This window comes from Myotis lucifugus, unplaced genomic scaffold, assembly GCF_000147115.1.
Source record: "Myotis lucifugus unplaced genomic scaffold, Myoluc2.0 scaffold_156, whole genome shotgun sequence".
Lineage (NCBI taxonomy): Eukaryota > Metazoa > Chordata > Mammalia > Chiroptera > Vespertilionidae > Myotis > Myotis lucifugus.
In genome coordinates, this window is record NW_005871204.1 from 2,638,581 (window position 1) to 2,653,306 (window position 14,726).

The 14,726-nt window shown below is 42.6% G+C and overlaps 1 protein-coding gene across 1 annotated transcript in view; it reads right to left on the reverse strand.

Annotated features, from left to right (window-relative positions):
* MYRFL (myelin regulatory factor-like) overlaps nt 1-14,726 on the reverse strand; it is a 106,584-nt gene that overhangs the window by 79,742 nt on the left and 12,116 nt on the right. Inside the window, exon 2 of the mRNA XM_006095488.3 lies at nt 1,800-1,890. Within this exon, the coding sequence (XP_006095550.1) occupies nt 1,800-1,890 (91 nt within the window). The remainder of the gene's footprint in view (nt 1-1,799; nt 1,891-14,726) is intronic.

Here is a 14,726-nt window from a genome sequence, read left to right on the forward strand (position 1 = left end):
CTCTAGAAAATTAGGCAATTTTTATAAAGTTAAGTGTACACTTACAATATGATTCAGCAGTCTTTATCTTAAGTATTAACCTAGAGAAATTAAAACTCTTAATCACACAAACACCTATCCATAAATATTTATAGAAACTCTTCATAATTGCCAAAAACTGAAAATAATCCAAATGTTCTGGAATGGGTGACTAGATAAACAATCTGTCTTATAACCATGCAACAGTCTTCCTCAGCAACAAAGAGAAATGAATTATTGATCAAAGACTTATTATGCTTATTGAAAGAAACCACATTCAAAAATGTTAAATACAATATGGTTTCATTTATGTGACAATTCAAAAAAAGCAAAACTGGCTGGTGAGGCTCAGTTGGCTGGTGAGAAAAACTGCTGGTTTAGTTCCTGGTCAGGGCACATGCCCGGTTGCAGGCTCAATCCCTGGATCCCTGGATCATGCAGGAGGCAGATGATTGATGTTTCTCTCTCTCTCTCTCTCTCTCTCTCTTTCTCTCTCTCTCTCTCTCCAAAAATCAATTAAAAATATTTGGGAAAAAAAACAGAACTATAGAGACAGAGAACAGATCAGTGGTCACTAAGGGCTCAGGCTGGGTGGGAGGTTTTAACACAAAGGGGAAGCATAAGAGAATGTTTCATGTGAGGATACTGTGTGTGCTGATCATGGTAGTAATTACACAACTATCCATTTGTCAAAACTCACAAAACTATATACAAGGAAAATAATTGACTTTTTCTGCATATAAATTAAAAATAAAAAAGAAAGCTGGAGTGACTGTATTAATATCAAAAAATAAGAACAAAAATCAATAAAAAACAAACAAGAATATAAATTTAATCAAAAGCTGTTTCTTGCCTAAGTGCCCATCAGTAGATGAATGGATTAGAAAACTGTGGTACATCTACACGATGGAATACTACGCTGCTGTAAAAAAGAAGGAACTCTTACCATTTACAACAGCATGGATGGAACTGGAGAGCATTATGCTAAGTGAAATAAGCCAGTCAATGAAGGAAAAATACCACATGATCTCACTCATTCATGGATAATAAAGACCATTACAAACTTTTGAACAATAATAGATACAGAGGCAGAGCTGCCTCAAACTGATTGTCAAACTGCAGTGGGAAGGCCAGGGAGGGTTGGGGGGCAGGAGGGAGGGTGGTAAGAGATCAACCGAAGGACTTGTATGCATGCATATAAGCATAACCAATGGACATAAGACACTGGGGGGTAAGGGAGGCCAGGGGATTGTCAAGAGCGGGGGTGGGGGGAGGGAGGACACATATGTAATACCCTTTGTAATACTTTTAGCAATAAAAAAAAAAAAGCTGTTTCTTCAAACGGTTAAAACTCTTGCCAGATTAATGAAGGAAAAAAAGATACCAATTACTACTATCAAAAGGATCATCACTATAGATTTTACAGACATTAAAAGTATAACAAAGAAATACAATGAACAACTTTAGGCCAGTGAATTTGACAACTTAGATAAAATGAACAAATTCATTGGAAGACATAAGCTGCCTCAGCTGATAACTACGGTAGATAACCTGAAAAGCCCCAAGTCAACTAAAGAAATTAAATTGGAAGTTTTCCTCTAAAGAAAACTCCAGGCCTACCTGGCTTCACTGGTGAAATCTGCCAAAGATTTATAGAAGAAATAATACCACCTATACCCAAGCTCTTCTAGAAAATAAAGTGGAGGGAACACTTCCCAGACCATTTAGCTACTTCATACATTTTAAAACATCAGATGGAGAGCAGTGCGCTCTTTACTTACAAGGCCCCCAAATCGAAATCATTGCCCAAGAACTCCTCCAGCAGACTTGTATCCAGGGCCAGGTTTCCCAGGGTGTCGTTGGCCCCCTGAGCTGCAAAGACAAATTGAAAATGTTGAGATTCATGAAGATTTCATCATGGCTAACAGTTAAAAACAATGATATGCTTGCACCCAAGAATTTCAAAGCAACTAAATGGCATAATGCATTTATTTTCCATTCACATATTTTCTTCAGAAATCTCTTTAGATGTCACCTTTTTCCAGCAGCCTTCCCTGACTGCCCAAGGCTGGTTTGGTGCCCTTATTTAAGTGTTTCCTTTAACACCATGCGCTTTGCCTCATACACTATTATAATCATTTGCTTTTGTGTTTGTTTATTTATCTAAAGTTTTTAAGGTTAGGGACTGTGTCTTTCTTACTGTAGCTGCAAGATTCTATAGTGTAAACTTTTTTATTGGATAGACTAGAGGCCTGGTGCATGAAATTCGTGCACTGGGGGGTGGGGGTCCCTCAGCCCAGCCTGGCCCCTCTCACAGTCCAGGAGCCCTCAGGGGATGTCCTACTGACAGCCGTGGAGGCTCAGAGCAGGCGCCCCGTGTGTGTGTGTGTGTGTGTGTGTGTATGTATGTGTATGTGTGTGTGTGTGTCTGCTGGGGGCCTGCCCCATCTGCGCCGTGGAGGCTCGGAGCAGGTGCCCCTCTATATTGATCTCTCAGGCTCCAGGCTGCACCTGCGTGTTGTTCTCTCAGGCTCAGGGCCACACCTGGCCCCTCCTCCTGAGCTGGTCATGACCGTTACGGAGTCCTGACCTCATTTGTATATTACTACATATATGAATGGATGGTTGGACAAATTTTTCCAGTTGAGACCAACAAGAAGTTCCATATCTTGCTTCACACTTTGTTAGACTTCCCAAAATGTAACACATTATTTCTGTCCTTTTTCTCGATTTAAATAAATGAAAATAAACTCATCAGTTTACTCTGTTTATAATAAAAATGTTAAAATTGTAAAAGAATATAAAGTACAGGAATATACTATAGAGAAGACAAAACAATCTTAATTTGCAGATTACATGACTCCATACCAAGCAAACTCAAGAGAAACAACTGACAATTAGAAATAATCAGGAAATTTAAGAGTCGTTGGTTGAAATTAAATATAAAAACTAACTACTTTGTTATACATAAAAAATCCCAGTCAACCACTTCAATAAATACCATGAAAAAAAGAGAATTCCATTCAAAATAATACAAAGCATAAATTATCTAAACGTATATTTGGGAACTTTTTTTAAAAAGTGTAAGGAAACTCTATGAAGGGTCATAAGAGATTTGAACAAGTGTAAAGACATACCTTGTTCTTTGACTAAAAGACTCAATATTGAAAACTTCTACTGTATATTATTTAGGACAACTACCAAATCGATACGTTCATTTTCTGAGAATTTTCCCCTTATATTTTTATCATGTAACTTCTACAGGCGCCTGAATCAGGGAGAACCAATCTGTTGGTTGGCCAGTGGCCAATTCAATGATTTCTCCCAAGAATTCAAACTGATAGACTTTAAAGCTGATGGTTGGGATTAAGTCATAGCTAAGGCAGAGGACTAGAGGGTAGTCTAAATATTTCTGCCATGTGTACCTAGGTCCTTCTTGATTTTTAACCCTTACCGAGCCTGGTTGCTCCACTTTTGCTTTCATTACATGACAAACTCTTTATATACCCAATATACTCTTTTGAATTGGTTGTTATGTTACCTGAAATCAAATAATCCCCAAGTTAAAGTGTTATGTTACCTGAAATCAAATAATCCCCAAGTTAAATTCTCCAGAAAAATTGTGGAAAGGGGTGGGGATAAACGAAAATTCTCCAGAAAAATTGTGGAAAGGGGTGGGGATAAACGAGTACCGAGAAACACACAAATGGACACATCAAAGGAACACAAACGAGTCCAGGGCTTTTAACACATGATAAACATATTCTTTCATACCAGTGAGAAAAGACTGATTATTCAATAAAAGTTGTGCAAAAAATTGGTTAGACATTTGGGAGAGAAAAGAAAGAAAAAAAACTGAAACATTTTCCTGCTTCAACACCAAAATTCCAGGTAGGTCAAATATTTCAACATGAATAAAGGAAACCATAGAAAGAAAACATGAGTGAATATTCTTATGACCTTGAGATAAAGAAGGCTTTTCCAAGCATGGCATGAAAACCACAACTATAAAGAAAGAGATTGATAAATTTCACCTCATACAATTTTTAAGGGGGGAAAGGATTTTTAACATTTTATTTTAAAATAATTTTTAACTTAAAGGAAAGTTACAAGAGGACTTATACCCTTCACTCAAATTCACCAATTATTAACATTATGGGGGGACTTCCGGGTGCAGTTTAAATATGTAATACTTCAATTCTCTATCCCCCACACCAAAATCCCTCCCATAATCCAGTGCCTTGTGTTCCCAGGGCATTCAGATCACTGCACTAGTTACAGGAAGGCCCTTTAATGTTTAGCTTTGGCTTGCTATCTCATCCACACTCATTAAAATAAAATGTTTAAAATCCTGAACACCTCCCAAATGGGAAATTTTTATGGGTACCAGAGACAAGTAGAAGGAAGGAAGGAAGGGAAAAAAAGAGGAGGGAAGGAAAAGAGAAGAGAGATCATCAACTCCATTCAGTGGCATGAACTAAGAGGGAAATAGAAGATATTCCTAAAAGTTGGGATGCTCAAAAATGACCTCATAGTGGAGTTTAGTCTTAGGCTAGACTTTGAAGAAAGGATAGGATGGAGATGGGCAGGACAAGACTCATTCATTCTTTCATTGCTTCAACCAACATGTATTAGGCATCTACCATGTGCCACTGGACAGATTCTGAGGACACAGCAGTGGCGGGGTGGGGGGGAGGGTGATGGTGAGAGAGAGACAAGCTCCCTTAGGGGGCTTCAATTCTAAGGGAGGAAAAGATGGCAACAGCGGGGTCTGGGGAGGATATTCATGGCTATGAAAAACAATAAACAGGATTTATTGATGAAAATAAAATGGAGTGGTATGAGAGAGTGGGGGCAGAGCTCTTTTTGGTGGAGGCCTTGCTCAGAGAGCAGTCAGCCATGTAACTACGGGGAATGGCAAGGGCAAGAGCCTGGGGCCGGACCGTGCTCAGCGTGTTTGAGAAGCAAATCATTCCAGCTTGGCCAGAGCACATGAGCGTAGGGAGGTGGGGAGCAGAGGCTCAGAGCAACGGAAAGCCTGTGGAAAGTGACACGATGTGCTTTACATTGTTAAAGTGTTACTCTGGTGGCTTTGTGGGAAGGACTCTAAGGGGACAAGAACAGAAGGGAGATGAAATCGGACACAATCGCTGTTTCCAGGGACATTCAGTAATGAGTTCTTACCCTGAGCCAAGCGAACGGATAAGCACTTCACCTGTATTTCCTCGTTAATCCTCACAGCAGCCCTAGGAGGTGGGCATCGGAAATCCCCAGTTTACAGAGAAGGTAACTTCCAGGGTCGCACAGCTAGTAAATGACACCCAGGGCAGCCAACCAGGCCGGCCTTCATTCCTGAGCCCACCCTCACCACAGCCTCCATCACCACCACCCCTCCCCCAACAGTGCCAACCCACGGCAGAGAAGCAACTGCTTCTAGCACTTCACTGGGCTTTGGTCAAGCCGATTGCTAAGAGAAGCAGATGGAGGGAAGGATCTGTTTAGTTTCCCACTGAAATCCCTGCTGGTGTCCCATCTGCTTTATGCAGCACTCTTCCCCAACACACACACACACACACACACACACACACACACACACACACACACACAATTTCCCAGGAACAAATAGGAGGTGGCCCATAGATGAGTGATGTGCTACTTGCTTTATATCACCACCTTCCCCCACCACCACCCCTGGGGTAGAAATAGGAGATGGTCCACAGCTCCCAGGACCTGCCCTGTGTGGCTTGTCCAAACCCCTTAATGAAGGAGGAAAGATGATCCCTGCGGTAGCCAGCGTTTACTGGGACTCCAACAGCACATCTGTGCTTTCCAGACCCAAAGGAAATTACTCAACAAGATAAATCCGTAGTGTCAGATGAAATTGTTTCCAGGAGGCTTCCACACACACCGGGCCACTCTCTAATGGCTCTTAAAATAAATCCCATGCTTTTGAAAATAATCACTTTGCTCTAAATGTCTTAAACACTGGCTTATGACACCCAAACCTGCAAAGAGGGGGTCATTGGGCATCCCACCCCGCCAGGAGGCTCTGTTTCCAACCTCGATTGTTCCCTTTTCTACATTATGTTTGTACCTGGTGGGCGGGGGGGGGGGGGGGGGGTGCTGTCACAGTCCCGCTCACAAAAGGAGAGGCTGCCAGGCCTCCTGGGAGTACCGGAGAACGGACTCTTTATTGCTCTCAGAAAGCAAAGCCCTTCTGCACCCCAGCTCTCTGCCTCCTCTTCCAGACACAGTGACAGCGGCAGGAGGGTGACCCGCCTGCTGCCCTTGGCCTGGGCCAGACAAGAAAAAAGCACATGGTTATGAGAGTCAATCCACCAGGGAGTGAGTGCCACAGACAAATCCACGCTGCATTCAGGGGACCGACTAATAGACTTACATATGCCTTTGGGGAAACTGCACAGCCTTTCCTTACTCCCTGCCTCCCCCACACCCGCCTGCCCATCCACACACCCCGGTCCTATGTGAAGACCCTTCTTGTTTTCATCTGACGGGGTCCCTTCCCACATCACTGTCCCCAACCCAAATGCTCCTGTTCCTTCTATATCTACTCTTACACCCTTCGTCCCACAACAATGCTGCCCAGAGCACTCAGACAACAGACACGTTGACAAAATTAGGCAGCCACGAGGATCACCGTAAGGTTGCCCTTTGGATTTAAACATAAAGATAGTTTCCCTCTGCTATGCCAGGGTTCATGAAAAATGGGAGCAGAAGTGCTAATGGGTACTCCAAAGGAGGAGGAGGATGGGTGGGGAAGAGGAGATGGGGGAGAGAAAAGCTAATGTTGGTGTTTAGAGCCATAGCCAGTTCAGAGTTAGATGACACCAAAGATGACATTTCCCCAGAGACATTTCCAATCGTTAATTAATTGTTTTACTCATTTATTCAACATTTACTTAGCATCCACTGTGTGTCCAGAATTAAATCAGGGATGAGCTCACAGTCCAGAGAGAGGGACGAGAAAATCAGCTCACAGCGCAGGGTGTTCAGTGTTCGGGTGGATGTAGACATGGGTACCAATTAGGATGGCTGGGGTGAGTCAAGGATTTCTTGCAGGTGACATTTGAGAGTAATTTTAAGGGTAAGTAGGGGGGCATAGGAACAGAAAGGAAATTGTTTAAATGAATTTAACTGTCAGCAGCAGGGTTCCTGTGGAAATGTGCCCATGGTGGGGCCAGAGCTGGAGGGCAGGTGAAGAGCACGGCAGACTGAGAGCAGCCCCTGCACGGACCCCCTGCCCGCTGCATGTACTTTTAGTTCAACCACCGCAGCAGTTACGGGGTGTGTGTCTGTCTCTCTACTGAACTCTAAACCTCTCTAGGGTAGAAATTGCCTCATTTTGTACAGACCCTAAACACCTAGAAAAAGGCTTATAACATGGTGATTATTCAATAAATATTGAATTTGTTGGGTGAGTAATAATATTTAAATGAATAAATGCGAATGGTGGGACATGTAGCTAGAGAAACTGGCAGATAACAGATCATGAAGATTCATAGGCATCAAGGTAAGGAATTTATCTTAAAATTTACTAAGCTATTGGAAATTCTTCATCAAAGAAGTGACACTGTCATATATTTTATTGATTTATTTGGAGAAATAGAGAGATTTATTGTTGTACTTATTTATGCACTTACTGGTTGATTCTTGTATGTGCCCTGACCAAGATCAAATCCACAACCTTGGTGGATAGGAAGACACTCTAACCCACCGAGTGGTCTGGCCAGGCCAGGTTTATATTTTTGAAAGGTCTTTCTGCTGCTGTTAGGAGTGAAACTGGGCAAGACTAGAGCAAAGACACTAGTCAAGGACACTGCCAACATTAGCCTTCCCTCATTAAATCACCCAACACACAATCAAAGGACACCTGCTATGGACCAGGTACAGTGCTAGAGATACAAAGACAAAGGAGCCTTAGTAGGTAAGGTCCTGGTTCTGCAATCAGCCCTGGAGTCAAAACTGGCTGCACCCTGGGGTAAATTACTAGCTTCTCTGTGTCTCTGTTTCCTTATCTATAAAATGGCGAGAATAAGAGCATCTACCTCACAGTGTGGAAGGATTAAATGAGAGGATGCCTATAAGGTGCTATAAGGTGCATATTTCCCAGCTCAACAAATTCTACATTTTGTCATTACCATCAGTTGCTGTGCTCAAGAAATTCAGAGCTCAGTGAGAAAACTGATATAAAAACATACCATGGCAATTCTATGTGAGAACAGAGTTGTACACAGCCCATTATGGGACACCTAAATGACTCAGCAGGAGCAAAAGAGTGACAGGAAAAGCTTCCAGGAACAAGGGTCTATGAGGCTGGACCATTAGCAGGAGCAGATCCTGAGGCCTGGAGAGCCAAGAACCTGATCTGGTGCAGTGGAGGTGGGGTCAGGAGCGTGGAAGGATGTGCAGTGGCGTGCTGGAGTCAGCGTGTGCAAGCTTGTGCACGTCTCTTCCCAACTCCACGGTTAGTGTCTTCTTGTTCGCAGCTTGATACTAGCCACACTAGGAGCATTTACAGCATGGGAGCGGCAAACACTACAAGTTGGGGGATTTTTCCCCCTAAGACAGTGATGGCGAACCTTTTGAGCTCGGCGTGTCAGCATTTTGAAAAACCCTAACTTAAATCTGGTGCCATGTCACATATAGAAATTTTTTGATATTTGCAACCATAGTAAAACAAAGACTTATATTTTTGATATTTATTTTATATATTTAAATGCCATTTAACAAAGAAAAATCAATCAAAAAATTGAGTTCGCGTGTCACCTCTGACACGCGTGTCATAGGTTCGCCATCACTACCTTAAGAGTTGGTTGTTAAACATTTACCAGCACACGACCGGGGGCGAGTAGTATTTGAGAGGAGAGCCCCACTGGACTTTGTGATGGATGAGAAGGCATCTAAGCTATTCCTCATCGCTGTTGTGGTGGCTGGGTCCTGCTGGTGCCTTGAGATAGGAAATATGAGCGACGTGGGTGAGGAGCCTGGGAAGGAGCTGGAGGCGTTCACTTGCTCAGGCTCATGTCATGTCGATCTTGCTTCCATGCTCTTGGAGACAGAGGGAGTAGCAGGGCACTGCCCTCAAGGAACTCCACCTGATGACATGGAATCCTGGAGGCTCCCAGCCCTCCTTGCACAGGTCAGGCTGTCCTACATTGACCCAGGAAGAACCTAATCAGTTCTTTCCAGCAGAGTTAATATGATTCATTGTCGGAAACAGTGACGAAATTAAAAGACTGTCTCTGGACTTTAAGGTGAAATGAATCACTTGAAATTCATGTGCCCGATAATCAAAAGATAAAATGAAAATTAACCTTTATTTCACTTGAGTAAATAAAGAGTTCAAGCACGTTGTGTAACAGAATGGCAACACCCACGTGGGTTTTCTATAACTGTCGCAGATGCAGAATTCTAGAAAGGATTGCTGCAAACCTGACTGCTGGCCTCTACGAACATCAGAAGACAGTCGGGGAGCCTGCATGCGCCCACAAAGAACTGGCCCTGTGGGTGGACTTCGTGTCCTGTTCAGCTGCCTGACTGGCAGATTAGGACACTCTCCACGGAAATGTGTAACTTCACTTCAGCTACATACTTAACAAAATTGTTAATTCACTCATTCAACATTCAATAAATATCTAATGAAGTGTGTGCTCGAGGCACTGGGGATACAACAGTGAGCAGCACTCGGGCTTACCCTCCAGGCGGGGGAGGAGCACAGAGTGGAAACCGGCAGCACCGACATGATGTGATATGTCAAGGGGGCTTCTAGTCCTATTTAGCGGGGAGGAGAGGCAGTTAAGGGTGGCTGTGCTTGTTGCTAAGAGGGAGAAAGGTGGAGAAAATTACATTAGAATTGACTCCTGGGTGAACAACTGTACCCCAACATGTTAATGTGGAGAACATCCTAAAATTCATATAAAATGACTCTGCTGTCATCCTTCCCAATAATGTTATTTGTGGTTTGGATAAGTGCAGAGAAAGCAGACTGGCCAAGTATGCAGATGGCCTGGAGGTGGGCAAGGTGCAATATAATATGCAAGAGTCAGGTCTCATCTGGGCTGACGAGATTGATGGCTGACTGGCAAGATGAAATTTGGTGAGTTACGCATTCAGCTTTACATCAACTTTTTAAATTATGTAAGTATGAGATAGGGAAACTTACCAGTGAATAGGTGATAGGGGAGTATTGGGAAGAAAATAAATTACTGCAGGGTTATAATAATAAAATCACTGAGTACAGAACTAGGATGTTGAGGTCCCTATTCCTCTATGCACAGGCCCAGTCCTGGTGACATGGGCCACATACCTTCACAGGAATGATGACAAATACTAGGGTGTCGGAGGAGAGCCAACAGAGTGTGAAAGAATCACAGACAAGCCACGTGAGAGATGGTCAATGGAGAATAATAATAATATTTGGTAAATTGGTTGAGCACTTTTTATATGCTGATACTGTGCTAAGACTTTTATAGTCACTTTCCCATTTACTCCTCACAGTAATTTTATTCTATCAGATAGGAACCCCATTTTATTATCCCCATTTTTCAGAAGAGCAAATCGTCGTAGCAAGCGTAAATGCCTGCTCAAGTTTCAATAACACAGTTATTATTGTAGGGGCTCAGGTGTTTTCTACTATAACATATCTGTTACTGAACAACCTTGCTTTCTGCAAAATCATGTGAAGTAATGAAAGAAAGGTTTGGGCAAACCACTTAAAAACTAATAAAAACTGCCCTAACTGGTTTGGCTCAGTGGATAGAGCATCGGCCTGGGGACTGAAGGGTCCCAGGTTCAATTCTGGTCAAGGGCATGTACCTTGGTTGCAGGCACATCCCCAGTAGGAGGCATGCAGGAGGCAGCTGATTGATGTTTTTCTCTCATTGATGTTTCTAACTCTCTATCCTTCTCCCTTTCTCTCTGTAAAAAATCAATAAAATATATTTTTAAAAAAACTAATAAAAACAATAACATTTCTAATAAAAATGTAAAAGGAATCAAATTATTAGTAGTATCATTAAGTACTTCAGAAAATATAGGAATTTGCTTTATAAAAGGATGTTGGAGGGGGTTGTAAAGAAGAGTTACAACTGCTGAAATGTAAGTGAAAGAGAGTGGAGGAAATTGAGATTATGATAACTGGCTTAAATCAATTACCTGAGAGCTACCCTTCCTGGGCTCAAGGACTCTCCTCTCTCTGAACACATTACGTCCATTTTCTCCTCAATAATGTATACTCACCCGGCCAGAGTGGCTCAGTGGTTGAGCATTAACCTAGGAACCAGGAAGTCAAGGTTCGATTCCTGGTCAGGTTGCGGGCTCGATCTCCAGTGTAGGGCATGCAGGAGGCAGCCAATCAATGATTCTCTCTCATCATTGATGTTTCTATCTCTCTCTCCCTCTCCCTTCCTCTCTGATATCAATAAAATTATTTTTAAAAGCATATACTAACGTTAATACAGGACAGAAGAAAACACTAAAGAGAAATAAAACACAAATACATGTTAACCATAGAAGATAAATTAGGGAAAGAAGCTGACAAAAAGAAATTTAATTGTAACACATCAAGGGATCTTATTGATTTATGTTCAAGAGTTTGAAGAAGTATTATTCTGGTTTGGTCTATTGGAAAGTCTAATTTTGCCAAAGGCCAGAAAGGAGTAGGAAAAGGAAGAAGAAGGAAGGAGGAGGAGAAAGAGGAAGACTGTTCCAAAGGAAAAATAGCTAAAGAGGGGGGAACCCACCTACAGGCTTTACAGGGGGTTGGGCTCATCTGGAATATACAGTGCTGGATATTAAATCAAGGCCCTCATGGGCAGAGCCTGCATGGCACAACTTCAGAAAAAATGTAACAAAGAAGCTCCCAGCCTGCATCTTTCAGGGGTGCCCATCCTGCCTCAGCAATACCTCCTGAGTAGACAGGGGAGTGAAGCCCACATGCCTGGGTTGCAGGCTCCATCCCCAGTAGAGGGCGTGCAGGAGGCAGCCAATGATTCTCATCACTGATGTTTCTATCTCTCTCTCCCTCTCCCTTCCTCTCTGAAATCAATAAAAAGTATATTTTTTAAAAATGAGTAAGAGACCTTCCTGTCCTTGAGGAATCCACAATCTAATTAGAAAAGATGATCAGAGTGATTATTTCCATCCAATATGACTAGAACCATGACAGAGATAAGCACAGGATAGCACTGGGCCCCAGGGGAGGGTACCTCACACAGGCAGGAAAAGGTAATTAGAAAGACTCTCCTAAAGTACATGCCCTTGACCAGAATTGAACCTGGGACCCTTCAGTCCACAGGCTGGTGCTCTATCCACTGAGCCAAACCAGTCAGGGCTCTTTTCCTCTCTTCTTTTTCCCTAGTGGTTCTCAACCTTCCTCATGCCGTGACCCTTTAATACAGTTCCTCATGTTGTGGTGACCCCCAATTTCATTGTTACAAAGTGAACATAATTAAAGCATAGTGATTAATCACAAAAACAATATGTAATTATATATGTGTTTTCCGATGTTCTTAGGTGACCCCTGTGAAAGGGTCTCGACCCACAGGTTGAGAACCATTGCAAGAAGGAAAGGAGAAAGGCAGAGGGTTTTGAATTCGTACCAAAAGGAGGAAAAAAGAACTCTACTTGGACACAGAGCAGTCCAAGTAAGACCCCAGAGGCTTGAAAGAGTGTACAAGTTGGGGAATTATGATGTGTTCCAACCATAAAGTGAAAGAAAGGATGGAAGGAGATGAGGTTGGAGAAAGGGGTCCCAGGCTGTCCTCACATGGAAGTCATTACAAAGCCTCCTTTTCTCACACTCCCTCCTCACTCTCTTTCTCCCTTTCACCAGGTTCATCTATTTGCTTTAAAATAACCCCTCAATTGAAAATTGAAAACAATTCTTTTTGAGGTTGTTTTATCTTCCTTTTAAACAGCCCTGACTGGTTTTGCTCAGTGGATAGAGCACTGGCCTGTGGACTAAAGGGTCCCAGGTTCGATTCTGGTCAAGGGCATGTACTCTAGGAGAGTCCTTCTGAGGAGAGGAGGGGAGGGGAGGAGAATTGGTGGCTGAGTATGAGTTTTTGTGTCCCCTCCCTGCCCCCCAACATTTCCATAAACAGCCAGCAAAGGGAGGGAGAACCAAGTCCTGAACACGGTTCACAGCCCTGAGGTCCTCAGCACCGTGAAAGCTCAATTCACATTTTCACACAGAGGCCTGCTTCTCCCAGGGGGAGGGCAGGGGAGAGAGATTTCTGTGTTTGTCTTATGTTCATGAAGATAAAAAGAGAAAATTGTAGTTCTTCAAATGCTTTAGGCACACTTCTTGAGATGTGTGAATTATAGACTTTAAAGTGCCTCTCTTCTGATCAGTTGGAATCAGCCTAGTCATGCTAACAGCTAGATCTTATTCTTTTATATTCACGCACAAAATTGTCCCAAAGGACATTTACTCTCAGCAGAAGAGCCTTTGACTAGCTGTTACTATGTAGAATTTATAAGAAACTAGAGGCCTGGTGCACAAAATTTTTGTACGGGTAAGGTCCCTAGGCCTGGCTGGCCATCAGGGCTGATCGGGGCCTTCTGGCTGCCAGCTGGGGCCTTCCTTCCCCAGCTGCTGGCTGCCGGCCAGGGCCTTCCTTCGTTCCACACTACCCCCTTGTGGTCAGCGTGCATCATAGTGAGTGGTCAAACTCCCAAGGGGATAATTTGCATATTAGCCTTTTATTATATAGGATCATTTGTCAGTGTCCTTGTGCCTCTTCCTGCATTTAAAATATGTTATGTGAGTTCGTAGATTTGTTTCAAAGCTTTCCTAACCCAACAAGGAGAGAGAAAAAGGATCATTGTCTTTGTTGTTTGCATCTATAGAGTCCCACCACACAGGCAGACTGCATATGAGGACCAGGGGAGTCAAATTCCAACCAAGAAACTCTCTGACCTCAGAAATCTGCCTCCGGAACTGCTGTTCTGATTTCTATTATCATAGCTTGTTATACCTGTTCTTGAATCAAGCATAATAGAATCATAAGTAGATGCTCTTTAGTATATTTCAGAACACTATTTTGTAAAATTGTAAACATAAAAATTTTAAAATTCATCCATGGTGTTATGTTACCAATCAGTAGTTTATTTTTTATAGTTGAGTATTTTATTGTATGAATATGCATAATTTGTTGATTCATTTTTTTCTTAATGAAAATTTGGGTTGTTTTAGTTTTGGGCTAGCTTCTTTTTTTTTTTTTTTAAATTCTCACCCGAGGATATTTTTTTCCATTGTTTTTTTAGAGAGGAGGTGTCGGGGAGAGAGATAAACATCAATGTGAGTGAGATACATTGACTGGTTGCCTCCCACATGTGCCCCAACTAGGGCCAGGGATCAAATCTGCAACCAAGGTTCATGCTTTGATGGGGAATTGAACTTGCAATCCTTCAGTCCCAGGGCCAACATTCTAACCACAGAGAAAACCAGCCAGGGCAGTTTGTGGCTATCTTGAGTAAAGCTGATTAAACATTTAAAAAAAGATAATCTGCTTTTTAAAAATATACATATATATTATTGATTTTTTACAGAGATGAAGGGAGAGGGAGAGTTAGAAACATCGATCAGCTGCCTCCTGCACACCCCCTACTGAGGATGTGCCCACAACCAAGGTACATGCCCTTGACCGGAATTGAACCCAGGACCCTTCAGTCCACAGGCCAAT